Here is a 14,625-nt window from a genome sequence, read left to right on the forward strand (position 1 = left end):
TGGCATTTCCAAGCAACTGCCCAGGAAAGCCACATGTTTTATTTAATGGTCATAAAACTGCAGTAATGGCCCATTTGATTTGCATAATACTACAAGTGGCAGTTAGTTACTAATTGACTGAAAAAACCACAAGCGGAGGACTGAGCTTTGCTTTGAGTCGTTTCAGTTTTACAGAATGAAGAGGGTGGGTTGTTGGGTTTTGGGTTGTTTTGTAATTTTGCCTGACGAGGCGGCAATATTCACTTGTCCTCTGGGACAGTTCAAACGCCGGTGAAACCACGGGCAACTACTTCGTGAAAAAAAAAAAACCCTGGCTTATGACAAACCACTGCCAGTTCGCTCGCAGCCAAGCGCCGCCGGCCCCTCCTCCCGCGCTCCGCGGGGCGGGACCTTGCCGTGCTCCGCGGCCCCGCTCCGCTCCGCGCTGCGCTCCGCTGCCCGCGTCCCATGGAGCTCCTGCCCGCGCTGCTGCTCCTGCAGGTGGGGGGCGCGGGGGCTGCGCTGCTTTTCCGCGGGGTCGGGGGGGGGGGGGGGGGGTTCGGGGCTGCGGCCGCACGGAGGGCATCGCTTGTCCCCGCGCGGTGCCGCCGAGAAGGGGGGGGGGGGCTCCTCTGTCCCCGGGCTCTGGGCTCCTGGGGGGGTTCCCCGGAGCCGGGACCCTCCGCTCCTCCTGCCGGGGGCACCGGGACGTTCACGCCTGGCGGAGCGCGCTGGTGCCTGGGGCTGACCTTGCTGGATGAACGAGCCCCCCACTAATTCACTGGCGTTTCTGGGGGTTCGTGCTCCCGGACTGGGTCGTTCCTTTGTAGCCGTGCCCGAGGCTGGAACGGACACAGCAAGAGCCTGAGCCATTGCTGTGCAACTGGTGCACGGGGAGGAGCGTGGAAGCTGTAAAATACACAATTAAAGCTTCCACTATAATTAAAAGCGGCTACACATGCACATAAGGGGAAAGCAGCTCGTTCGGGGGGTTCAGCGGAGCTGAACCTGAACAAAGCTAATAAATACTGTGTGCGAGTGCCAGGTGACAGCCTTGCTTGCTGTTTTTACATCGCAGAGGTTTTCCCCGGGTTATACAACAGCTTTACAGAGTAGCTCCAAGGCATCACCAGCAAGCAAACCCCCATCGCTCGGAAAGTTTATAACCGTAGCAATTTTATAAGTATTTTGTTTCTTCAGAAAAAGGTCATGGGGTAAAGGCCCAACCTTTGCCCATGTCTAGGCAGGAGGAGCTCTGTTCAGTTTTTAAATGCCACGGGAAATATTTGATGGAATGAGTCATAAATCCCCAAGGTTTCCAGTGAAAGCAGTGAGAACTAGGAGGAAGGTGTACAAGTGACCTGTGAGCTGATGTTAATAGTGAAATTTGAATACTGTCATACTCCTTTGTGGTGCAAGATTTCAAGTCAAAAGCAGTGTTTATAAAAGGGCAAATCCTGCCAGCTGGGGTGCAGTCCCTGTTCTCAACAATTTAATTTACTCATCTCGATTAGGGACTTTGGTCCAGTGTTCATCTTCTGGTAAATCAGCTAGGTTTGGAACACTTGTGTCACATCACTGAGTCTCTGCAAACCTGAAATACTCCCCAGACTTAATTTTTTTCCAGTAATAGGTTTATGTCCTGTTAGTACCCAACTTCTGAAGGAGCACTAGACACAGAGACAGAGGTGAATATTTTAAAAATTGAAGATATGTGGCTTGAGAAAAGCCACAGAGATAATACCATGGACTGTTAGACATTGTGTTTCTGGGACTGGTATCACCTGAACAGAGAAATTAGTATTCAAGCTCCCATGCCATTTTGTTTGAAATGATATGGATGATATTTGTGGAGTTTCCATGGTTAGATACAATTTAATACAATGCTGTCAAAACTGGATCAATATGTTTCCTCCTAGACAACCTATCAACGCTTTCTAGTTAACCTTTTTTTTTTTTTTTCCCACAAGGTTATGGCTGCCAACAGTTTTTCTCATGAAATTGAAAATTTCAGTTTAAGACAAGCCATCCGAAAGAAGAGTATTCAGGTTTGTAGTCAATGTTATATAACAACAGGTACACAACTGTTAATATGCAAACTATGACACTAACTATGCTTCTTTATCCAACAGTGGCTAAATTCTTATCAGTTAGCCAGTCTACTTCCTCTACAGCGTACAAAAAGGACCTGGGTTGTTACCACGATTGATATTCAAGAGGAGGACAAAGGACCATTCCCAAAATATGCTGGACAGGTACAAACAACCTTTTAGTAAAAGTTTTTCTTGAACATGAGTAAGGTATTCATCACCACAGACTGTACAGTAAAACACCAAAGGTAGGAGAGGGCAAGAGCATTGTATCAAACAGCAACTTTTTAAAAACCTTACTTGTTCAAAGTTGGCTTATTTACACAGTTGGGTAGAATTTTGTGGTGTGGGGGGTATGCTGCTCCTTTCTATGGGAACCTGCAGGCATACTCAGGGAAAGAAGCCAACAGAGTGGGAGAGGTAAGAGAGTCATTGCACCTGCACATTGTGCAGAGAGTAGTGATGCTGCAGCCCAGAAAGCTGTTAAGTTGGCTGGGACCAAGCTTGCAAGCAAGTCCCCTTCTACAAAGAGAAGATGGGCAGGAAGAGAATTAGTCTAAAGTAATTTTATTTCTGTTCCATCTTCCTAACTCACACTGCATTGTGCTACTTCTCTTTTCAAAAGCTGTTCAATAACAAATCATTTAATACATCAGTAAAATACTTAATCAGTGGACCTGGGGTGGATGAATCTCCAGAGATTGGATTGTTTTCTATAGCAGATGATGCAAATGGACATGTGTATGTACATCGTACCATTGACAGAGAAAAGACCTCAACTTTTCAGGTAATAATTAAAAAAAATACTTACAACTGTTCACAAATATTTATTGCTTTCTCATGGCTAAATGCTTCACTAGAATGAAACACACCAATAAGAATTTTCAGCGTGTATTTTTATGATCTCCTTTTCTTACTTTGAACTTCTAAATAAATGCTAAGATGATTATCTCATCAGAGACCAATAGGTAACTTCTACATCACTATCAATCATAAATCTTTGTGACATGCTTGAACTTCCACAAATATCTGTATGCTTCTTTTCTATCTTCTTTTTTGGTATGGCCCTTGATCATAATCTAAAAAATGAAAAGGTTGTCCTGAAATTCAAAGTATGTTACAGCTATAGTGGCCAGAACACTGAGTTGTAAACCCCCAAACTAATCAAGAAAACAAAAGCAAATAGTTATGCATTATATGCATAATATGCAAAAGACAGATAATACCAGAGGAGCTGCAAAGCTGTGTTACTATAACTTTACATAAGAGTAAGCATATGTTTCTCCTTAAAAAGCAGAACAGCATTCATAAGCAGTAAGTGTAATGAAAGAAATGTAGTAAGAAGCGTATGAATTAAATACGTGAGTGTGGGTTTGTTTTCCTCTTGCAAGAAGTCTTCAGTTGTGGTCTCCTTATGTTTGTTCTGTGATGATTCCTATTTGTGTCTCTGTGGATTAACTGTACCCAATTGATAGTTACCATTCCATTTGGCTTTCAGTGCAAGGTCTTGCCTTCCATAATAAAACTAAATTTTGGAGAGCTTTCTATTCCCCCTCACTAGACACATGGCTGTTCCAGGGCAGACACTCTGGGCTTGGTTTTAAAGCAGAAATAAGTGTAGCAAAGGAGAATTCAGCATGCAGAATTCCCTGAACATTCTTGGGTATGGAGTCAAAACTTCACAGAAATGCAGCTAGAGAAAACTCAATGTACTACTTGAATAAATACTTCAGAATGGGGAAGCACATGTGAATGCATTCCTTTGTCTGGCCCCAAGGATATTTATATATTTTATATTAGATAGTAATTTCAAATAACCCAGATCCAGCTCCAGGTACTGTTTGGTGTTTTTTTTTAAAGTACTGTTTAATGCACAAGATGACCATTATGAATCTCCTACCTATGAAAGGTGAAATAATGACTTAGTGATGTAACTGAAAGCCAAATGCTAGGCAAATATGACTGAAGCAGCTTCAAAATTAAAGTTTTTTGTTCCATTCATTCCATTTTGGTATCTGTGTTGCTACTCGTTTAGATACGTTTCGATATTGTGTACAGAAAAACTGGTGAACTGTTGGACCGCCCTTTATTTTTCAAGATAAAGGTTAAAGATATTAATGACAATGCACCTGAGTTTCCCAAGGAGGAATACAGCATTACACTAAGAGAGAACCACAGTAAAGGTAAGTGCCATCCAGACAAGGGATACTACTGGTTTGTGTTTGATTTCTCTCTTTTTACTTCCTTGACCTTTCTTAGTAAATCTGTTCTCCCTCGGTTTTATATAAACACTCATGGGTTTCCGGGCTATTTCCTGCGAAGGACTATTTTTTACTTCCTGAATTCTTGTCTGATTAACCTCGATGTGTATTAGCATAAAGTTGGAGACATTCTTAGGAGGAAAAACTCCTAAGATACTTCTTAACTGCAAGCCAAGACTTTAGCAGACTAATCTGAACTGTGGATCTGGAACCTGCACATGCACACTGCTTCACAGAAGATGGTCAGACACTGTTTTAGAAATATAAAGACTTAATCTGGGTATGTAGACATGTGGGCATGGTGCCAACTCCTCAGGAGCTGTCAGAGCTGGTATAAATAACTAGTGAATGTTTTTAATAAATTCAGGAGTGTAGTAACCTTATTGTCTAACAGTACTTTAGGCAGATTTGCCACCCAAATGAGGTGGCAGCCAGATAACCATAGCCACAGATGTTATAGATTTTCTTAGGACTTGTGTGTTCAGGAGCTTGCAGACAGGCCTAAAAAACTCCAGGTCAAGACTAAACACTTCTATGAATGTCTCTATTCTTCATTCTAGATGAGCCAGTTTTCCAGGTTACTGCCTTGGACAAAGATGAAGATGGCACTGCGAATTCTCAGGTGTCCTATTTTCTAAGTATGCAAATGTCCCATCCAGATGGAATCCCATTTTATATTGATTCTACCACAGGATCAGTACTTCTGTCAGGATGCCTGGATTATAAGGTGATGTACATATGACGGCTTCTTATCGTTTAATGCACAATACATGTTCACTACATGTTAACTTATACCTGGAGAGTCTCACATCCACCTTTGTAGCTGTGACTGATAAAATGCAGGAAATGCTTCTGAACTAAGTTTGGAATTTCCTTTCTTCTGTTTTTCAGACTGCTAACTCTTACAAACTTCTGATTAAAGCCAGTGACCATGGAACTCCCCAGCTTTCATCTACGGCAACAGTGAATGTAGCTATTGAAGATGCAAACAACCACCTCCCTGTATTTACTAGGGATAATGTAAGGAAAAACATTATTACTTTATTGAGTATTTCTATATACAGTTCAGTCCCTCAAGCTGCTAAATACACTCAGAAGTGGAAATAGGAACTCTCAGACACTTGCAGAATCAGGCCAAAACTTGTGCAAATGAGCTTTACGTATTAGAAGAAATATCTCTTGAAAATGAGAACAGTAAGAGAATGCTTGACTACTGGCAGAAATGAACTTTGTTGTTTTTCTGTGTACAGCACTAGACAGATTTTGTCTCACTATTAGTGTAAGGATGCTGACTAGCTTATTCTAACACCTGAGAAGCTGCGGTGCTGGTTACAATCCGCTCTTAAAGATCCTAGTTTTGATCATGAAGATCTCAATGGCCTGAAACCCGTGTGCCTACAATCTCAGTACATCTCAATGGGGCAGTGAGGTATGGCAGCAGTGCTTCTGCTGTCATACTCTGTGAGGATGCTTGTAGAGCATCTGCTGTGTGCATGGGAGCAATTGAGCTCGCTGGCAGGAAGAGGGCTCTGAGGAGATGAAAGTTGTGAAGGGGTAGACAGCTACATTTGAATTCAGGTAGGAGTTATCCATTTTCAGGCTCTGGTCCCATTGATAATCCAAGTCCCAGAAAGACTGTTTTTGTAATTTGCATGTTGATACAGTGTTTTGGTTTAACCTCTGCTGGCAGCTAAACACCACCCAGCTGCTCACTCACTCCTCTGCAGCGGGATGGGGGAGAGAATTGGAAAGGTAGAAGTGAGAAAACTTGTGGGTTGAGATAAAGACAGTTTAATATGTAAAACAAAAGCCACACATGCCAGCAAAGCAACATAAGGAATTGATTCACCACTTCCCATTGGCAGGCAGGTGCTCAGCCAGCTCCAGGAAAGCAGGGCTCCATCACATGTCAGGGTTACTTGGCAAGACAAATCGTGTAACTCTGAATGTCCTCCCCTTCCACCTTCCCTGCAGCTTTCATTGCTGAGCATGACACCATATGGTCTGGGACATCCCCTTGGTCAGCTGGGGTCAGCTGTCCCAGCTGTATCCCCTCCCAGCTCCTTGTGCACCCCCAGCCTCCTCACTGGTGTGTGTGTGAGAAGCAGAAAGGCCCTTGATGGCGTGTAAACTCTGCTCAGCAATGACTAAAGCATCCCTGTGTTATCAACACTGTTTTCAGCACAAACCCAGAACATAGCCCCACACTAGCTACTGTGAGGAAAATTAACTCTACCCCAGCCAAAACCAGGACACACTTCCAGAGTGCAGAGTCATGTCAAGCACTGGTATATGTAAATATTTGCAGTTGTGAACAGTAAGAATAGATACAAGGGCTACAACAATGGGTACAAAGACACCTACGAAAGCAAACACACTTACCAGTGTGTTACTATGGTAGGTCTCCTACCTACAGAATAGTGTTTGGAAGACCTGGGGGAATAAGGTTAGATAATCTACCAAAACAGGTTTGTACAAGAAATCTGTGCTTCATCATCATTACCTCCAGTCTGGTAAAATTCTGAGCCTTCTCACGGTTGTGATTTGTTCCCTCCATCTGAGTACATGTATTATTCTTCACAGCAGTTTTAAGAGTTGTGATGCAAGAACAGTGTTGTTTACATATTAGAAAGCAAGAGTCTGAAATTTCAGATCTCAACCAGTGACCAACTTATATGAAGAAAATAACACAAATTACATTTTATAACCGCCTCGTATTTTAAGATGTATTTCTGCCTTAGGTGATTTAATTGGCATTTCTTAGCTGGTCTTTGGAGTACTAGTTAGACAAGCTGGTGGCTACACTGCACCATCAAAAACTTAAACCACTGTGAAGAAATTACCTAAAATCTCACACATACTTGCTTTCTACAAAGTCAGGTACATAACATCTGCAGACTAGTACTGGCCTAAGCCTGTATGCACCAATCTCTTCTACATGGCAGAAGACAATCCTGGATGAAAAGCCCTAGTGGCATTTATGGGCCTGTTGCTACAGTCAGTAGTAGGAGAGATGAGGAGTCTCCTGCTTCTAGAGGAAGATCAGGTTTAGTAATGAGTTCTCTATGAAGTCAGTGGGAATGTGTTGGAGGAAAGTTAGTTCTGTCACTGAGTTGGGACACATGAACCACTGCAGACAGCAACAGTGTGTGCAGAAAGTAGCTCCACATGGTCTGTGGTGGAACTCTGGTTCAGAACTGGCTAACAAGCTTCTTCCACTTGGAGAATAGAAATAGTCTTTATTTATTTCCTTTCCCCTCTCAGTACCAGCTACAGATTTCAGCAGGTCAAGAACATCCAGCTGTATTACGACTCCAAGTGGAAGATGAAGACTCTCCCAACACTCCAGCTTGGAGAGCAAAATACAGAGTAACAAAAGGCAATGAGAAGGAACAGTTTGCCATCGAGACAGATCCAGACACAAATGAAGGCATTTTGAGTATTATCGAGGTAAGGAGCAGTAATAGATGAACTGTCACTGTGTAGCGTGGTCAGCCTGGTTACAAGACCGATAGCTTAGCATCTTAGCTGAGTTTGGTGAGCTCAGCTCACCTCGAGTTCCAGGTATACAGAGGTGTCTGCCAAATCAGGGGTCATAACTGCTAATCAGACTTTTGTCTGGGGTTTTCAGCCTCTCAGCTATGAAGATGACTCTGAGATGAGACTTGTCATTTCTGTAGCAAATGAAGAACCTTTCTTCTTGTGTAAAAATGGCACTGTGATGATCTCAAGCCTAGAATCCACGAGTACAACTGTGAACATCAAGGTGTTACAGTCTCAGCGTGCTCCTGTGTTTCATCCTCCTGTACTGATTGTCCAAAAAGAAGATTCAATGAAGCCTGGGAAAGTATTTAGAAGGTATCCTGCCACATATCCAGATGATGTGCCAAATAAGATAAAGTAAGTGGAGATGCTTCTAACTCTCAGAATAAATAGCTTAGGAATATAAAGTGGTTTTCAAGTTTAATTCGGTATATGTACAACTATGAATATACGTACACCTACATATTTACAGTTATATGAATATATACATTAAAGGTGCAGGTTTACTATTTATGATACTGCACATCCAGAGAGCTGCTTCTGTAAGATACAGTTTAAAGGTGCAGTCAGTCCTTGGTTCCTCAGTGTTTCTGTTGTCTTCAAAATTTTGCCTAAAACCAGGTTGCATTATTTATATTTTACTTTTTATGACAATATTTTGATGCCATAGAAATGACTTAAGGTATGCTTGGCTGTAAGAATGGTAATCTGATGTGAAAATTAGATACTCTCTTAGCCCCTAGGAACAGTGATGATGGGTCTGTACAAGGTATGGGAACTCATATGGAGAACTGTTTGTTGACTGTGTTGAAACACACAGCTTGTCATGGGGTTAACAAAAGTAAGCATCACTCACAAGTAAAAATACCTACAGAGCTCAAAATGACAAAGAAAAATGCAGTAGAAATTTTATATTCCTCAAAATCTGTTTAAGATTGTAAGTTTTTCCTTTCTTTTTAAGATATGAACTAGCCCATGACCCAGATGGTTGGCTGAGTGTGGATGAGAATTCTGGAGTTCTTACTGTGGCAAAAGAATTTGATCAAGAATCCCCTTATGTGAACAACAACCTGTACACCATTATTGTTCATGCTATTGGTCATGGTAAGAAGTCAGTCAGAAAATATTCAAGTAGTATTTGGACTGTTTGAGATGATTATGATTATTATGATTATTATGTTAGATATAAAATGATAGCAAGACTAAGTATCTAAGTGGAGAACAGTAATGCAGAACACCCTAATGTTTAAAACTTGTGTTATGTGTGACTAGTAGGATAAACCAGAGATCCTGCCAATAGACTGGCTTTTGTTAATCCCCAGTTGTGAGTGTTTTTCTGTTTCTTTTACTCCTACTTAGATATTTCACCACAGACTGGTACTGGCACCATCCTGCTTTACTTGTCTGACAATAATGATCATATGCCAACATTAGTGGCTCCTTCTTTAGATGTGTGTGACAAAAAAGAAGGGACACGTCTGATTATAAAAGCTAAGTCTGCTCCGGTCCATTCACATTCTGGGCCATTTACATTTGAGCTGGCTGAGGACTCTGAAGATGTGAAGCATAACTGGAAATTAGGAAGAAACTTTGGTGAGTTCTTCCTTTCATGTCCTTCATGAGAGGTTTATTGTCAGTTATGTGCCCTCTAGTTATTTCGCTGTCTTTTACCTTGATGGTTTGTTACTAATTAGTCTCAGTGAGATGGAAAGGAATGGAAGAACAGCTGTCAAACTATAAAGTGACTGCAGTTTGAAAAAAGTTACATTGTTCTTCATCTCAGCTGAGGACAGGACCAGAAGCAATGTGCTCAAATTGCAGAAAGGGGGATAAGACAGCTGAGGAACCCCTTCTGCATTTAACTACCTGATGAATTCTAGAGGTTATCAGTGCAGCTATGCCAGAATGCAGCAAGACTGGGACAGATCTCTTTGCCCAGAAGGCTCAGTAAGGTGATGAAGTGGGGTGTCATTTTGTCCTATTTACTATGGTGCATTGAGGCTAGAAAATGTATTTGAAATAGTGGTGCAAGTGAGTTTCTCTTTGACTATCGACAGAAGGGACTGTAGAAAATCAGACTTCTTTCTATGAGTCTTGAAATAATTTGCTTGTCTTCTTTTTAGGGGAGTCAGTTGAACTTTTAATGTTAAGAAGCCTCCCACAAGGTAGCTACTCGGTGCCTGTCATTATTCAGGACAGGCAAGGATTTTCTACAAGGCAGATTCAGCACGTTAGGCTCTGCTTTTGCCCAGATGGATATGTGTGTAAAGATTCACTGCTTCCACAAGCAGCAGTGAGACTTGGAGGTGGTGCCATAGCAATAATACTTACGGCTTTCTTATTACTGCTGGGTAAGTAACCTCCTAACTTACATGTGCAAGTTATCTGCCATCTGCCCATCAGATCTCATTGCAATTGCAACTCATGCACGTGTGCTAAAATCTACCAGCCTTAACAGGAAAGGCCACGTGCCTTAATGTGTTAGAGCGTAGTCAAGTGCAAGCTGTTAGTACTTGCACTCTTCATGGTGCTTCCATCTACGTGTCCTGGTCCATGACCTGTTCTCTCTTCAAATTTTAGGAAGACCTTAGTTTTCCAATACAAGACATTGCCATTTCCATCTAGTAACCAAAGAGATCTCTTTTGATAGCCAAGAAAACTCTCAAATTACTAGGCACTATGATGCAATGTGTAATGCAGAGGAAGGTGGTATTCAAGGCTGACAACACAGAGTAAAAGACACTAGAAATATTAGTGAAACTTATCTGAACTCATGGTTGCGATGTGAAAAGGTGAGGACTGTGTATTATACAAAAGCGAAAAAGGGAAGATGACATGGATGCATGGAATACTATTGTATGAACAACAAGAAATGCAAGTATGTAACCTAGGGAAAAAGAAAATATCTGAACTAAAAAAACAGAAATGTAATATTAACAGGTGGAATTTTTCAGCTTGTTACTTGGGAAAATCATGATTATATTGTGGCTAGAAGAAAACTGGCAAATGTAAATGTGTCATTGAGCTGAACTTTAGTACAACAAAGTAAATATTCTTGTTTGCATTGAATAAAATTGAATACTTGACTTTTTGACATTAACCATGTACTGGCTAACTGGAAGTAATGAATTTCTCCCATGAGGTTACACCACTCAGTAACTGCTTGTTATAGAGCTGCTTCCTCTGTCACAGCTCATGTCATTTGCTGCTGAAGAGATGAACTACTGATTCTTTATATGAAACAAAAATTAATAGATTATCTGATGACTACAGTATGTCTGTCTGCTCAGTGCAGTGCTCTGGGAGATAACAGCTAGGCATTCTAAAGCAGGCTAACCACTCCAGGCCAAGCATTGCATCTGCACAGCTACATTGCTAGAGGTTTCTGAGGTAGCTCATTTGGAACTGGGCTGGGTATCTCATCAACCCACTGTATTCAGCCGTACAGATCTATTCACAATGCCTGCCTCACCGTTCCCTTTCCTGTTTCAACAGTTTCCAGTATTCTACTTTGTCGGTTTTATGTGCCGGGATCCAAAAGAAAAGCAATTATTCCATCTCAAGGTGAACAGACTTTAATCAAATATAATGAAGAGAGCGGAATGTCTTTATATCAGGTAAGTGCAAGAGCATTTATCACAGTACCCCACCAGTGTTGTGTGGCTGAATCTGGTACTAGTCATCTTTTTCATTATGTGTCCTCTGGTTTTGGCACTAAGCAAAGTAAAGCTTTTTTTGTGCCACTGAGCATATCTGGGGAGTGGTGTTCTTCATGGACTGGATAATGCTACTTGGTGACAGACCATTATCCCTCCTACCATTTTTCAGTATCAGCAGGACCTTCCCAGGTGCCTCATCCTACTGATGAATCCAATAGATGAGGAGGCACAAAATCTATTGTCACACTGCATGTACTAGTGTTTTCAACAAGGAAGTAAATGCAAGGGAAAAAAGGAATAGTCAGCAAAAGTGTGATCCCTCACAGCCTAGTTCAGTTTTGTATTAATACCATCCCTCTCCCTGTATGCAGGCTCCATTGGGTATTACAGATCACGCTGGTCTACCACCTGTCTCTGTGGAGGCTGGAAAAGAAGTGATTACTGAGGTAACTGCCTGTTTCCTTAAGTAAATGCCCTGTTTTATACCACGTAAATTGGTAATCCCAAGAATGAGGTTTGATATTAATAATAGTGGGAAGAATAATGTAATATAATTCAGTTAGAAAATCCGTTGGTCGCTTGTTGGAGATTCCACTGGTATTTAAAATACTGTTGACAAGTTACTTTTTTCTAACAGCTTTCAGTTTGTGTCTGTCACTTCTTTTAATTAGTTATTGTTCTAAATATTTGGAAATGTAATTTCTTCCAAAATTCTTATCACAGTACTTGAAGTGCTATGCATGAGATTTTATTCAGTCCTTGGCATAAGTGAAATGGAACCTTCATTTTTCAGATATCTGTCAAAAACATGCTGGTCAACATCTTCTACTTAACATACTCTAAAAGTGTGGACAGGATTTATGAGTATTTTTATGACTATAAGATGTACTTCTGGGGATTTGAAGGCTTTTGAGTTTGTTCTGTGGATTTTTGTACTGTATTCTCTAACAGATGGCTATTTTCTTTGTAAAGAATGCCTGAAGGAAATTCTGGTCTACATCAGTAGGTGACTGCCATGTGTTCTGTTCATAAGTACGTAGTGATCACCAAGAGACTGTAACAACAATCTGTGTCTTAGAGCAGGCAAAGAAAAAGTAAACCAGCCTTTTTTATGTATGTGAGAACTCACTTCCACATAGTTAGGAGCTAGGATTACCTGTGTAAGTAGACATTCTAAAGTTCTGAAGTCATGTTTGGTGCCATTAATGAAAAGAAATCCAAGAAATTTAGAGGAAGAAACATATTTCATTACTGGAGATTACAGTTTGTGACTCCATGTACACGTGGAGTACGTACTTGTAAGAAGAAACAGTCCTTGAACAGAAAAAGCTGCAATATAACTGGAGAAGACAGCACAAGAGAAATGGATGCAACAGAGAGAACTATAACTGGATTTAATTGTTACTGAAAGAAATGTTACTACTTGACTTTATGCTGGTCAAACCTGAGATACTATGTCTGTCTTCCAGGATGGCTTGTACACTAGTTGCAAGACATTCCAAGAAAGACACCATGATTGCTTCATACAGTCAGTGGACAAAATACTGGGTCAGGTGAGAAATGAACGTTGAATCCCTCCTTTGTCAAGCTGGTTTGTAAGAATGGGAAAAAAGGCTTGCAAAACTGGAAAGCTGCTGTGGCTTCAGCTACTCTCTCAGCCCACATCTAAGAAGCATTACAATCGAAAGCAAGGAGTATATTTGATGGGGAAACCTTCAAGACTTCCTTGTTGAAAATGCCTTATCTCCTAGACTCCTTGCTGCCTCTGGCTGGTCACCCAGCATTTACTGCAAGGCTGGGAACTGTCACCTGTAACAAATTCAAGATGGGGAGCTGGGGCTGAAGTGCTTTCTGTTGCTGTGCCGCATTAACGTTCAGTTGCCTGCTCTTGCACTTCTGTGTGATCACGGAAACCCTGGTTCCTCTTGCCCTGTCCTGCCTGGCCACTGCATGTTCACAGCCTGTCCCCATGCCTCCTTGGGCTGGACTGCATGCCTCCACGCAGTCATGGTTGCTTGATAGCTGTCTGGTCCAGGACAGAACAAATGCTCTTTTCTGCCTCATTTGTACTGCAGGGGAAGTTCAGGCTCTGGTGGTTATGCAGCTGAGAGTTTGAGTAAAACTTTTCCGTATCAGAGAAAGACTCATAACTCTTCACTGTAACCTCCTGGTTTACCTGCCTAATTTGCATACCATGCATTCCTTTAATTTCCAAAAGGGCAGTAGGATCCTCCATGATGATTTGCATTGTTTCTTCCCTTCTTTAGAAACTGTATTACCAAAACACGCTGGAAGATTACGGGGCCATCTATGAACCATGCAGATACGCTGAGGAAGGAGAACTACAGCGAAGTAACTCCTGCTCTCTCTCCATTGGCAGTGAGGACTTGCCTGTTGATTTTTTGAACACTCTGGGACCAAAGTTTTCTGCTCTGGAAGAAATCTGTCAGAAGCAATTTCCGTCATTCAGTTAATTTCAGAAGGTTTGTGGTGTTGCAAAGGCTTCTGGCAGAAGCACTGACAAATTCAGACAAAAAGAACCACCTGCACTTGAAAGTGTTGCAGGTATGGTTGCACCATGAATACCTGGCCTTTTATTTCTCCTGCCTACATTGTTTGTATGTCTGCAGTCAACAACGCGACGTGTCTGGAAGGTCTGCTCTGCTTGGCAGAGATGATGAAGTGATTTTGGTATATTCTGTGCAGACTTACACAAATAGAGTATCTGATATTAAGGATCCTCAATTTAGTAGGCAAAGTTAAAAAAATAGGTGTACTAGGCTAGAAATTCCAGTCAGGGTTCATATGGAAATAAGCGAGTATTGGACAGAGAAGGCAATTACCAGCTAAACCAGCAATACAGTCCTTTCTTCAGTAAGTGCTCTCTTTAAATCCAAGATTAACTTCAGTGCACTGCCATGTGGATCTGACTCGGTGATCAGATTTTTTATTTTATGTGACACTGAAACATTGAAGAGAAAGTGCACTAATACTCTTTGTGTGACTGTAACCACATCATGACCTGAGAGGTCTGCACCATCCTTGCCTTTTGCATAAAACAGGCACTAATTTAGTGCTTGCATGCATATGCTG

The 14,625-nt window shown here is 41.5% G+C and overlaps 1 protein-coding gene across 1 annotated transcript; it reads left to right on the forward strand.

Annotated features, from left to right (window-relative positions):
- The first annotated feature begins 1,952 nt into the window (after window positions 1-1,952).
- CDH26 (cadherin 26) lies at window positions 1,953-14,063 on the forward strand. Its single transcript, XM_074920608.1, has 15 exons — window positions 1,953-2,027; window positions 2,112-2,234; window positions 2,695-2,856; window positions 4,105-4,252; window positions 4,891-5,057; window positions 5,222-5,350; window positions 7,595-7,780; window positions 7,962-8,230; window positions 8,835-8,977; window positions 9,233-9,466; window positions 9,997-10,224; window positions 11,369-11,490; window positions 11,904-11,978; window positions 13,002-13,085; window positions 13,800-14,063. The coding sequence occupies exons 1-15, from the start codon at window positions 1,953-1,955 to the stop codon at window positions 14,004-14,006; spliced, it is 2,352 nt and encodes a 783-aa protein (XP_074776709.1). The 3' UTR covers window positions 14,007-14,063.
- Window positions 14,064-14,625: the final 562 nt, after the last annotated feature.

Source organism: Athene noctua, chromosome 16 (genome assembly GCF_965140245.1).
Source record: "Athene noctua chromosome 16, bAthNoc1.hap1.1, whole genome shotgun sequence".
Classification (NCBI taxonomy): domain Eukaryota; kingdom Metazoa; phylum Chordata; class Aves; order Strigiformes; family Strigidae; genus Athene; species Athene noctua.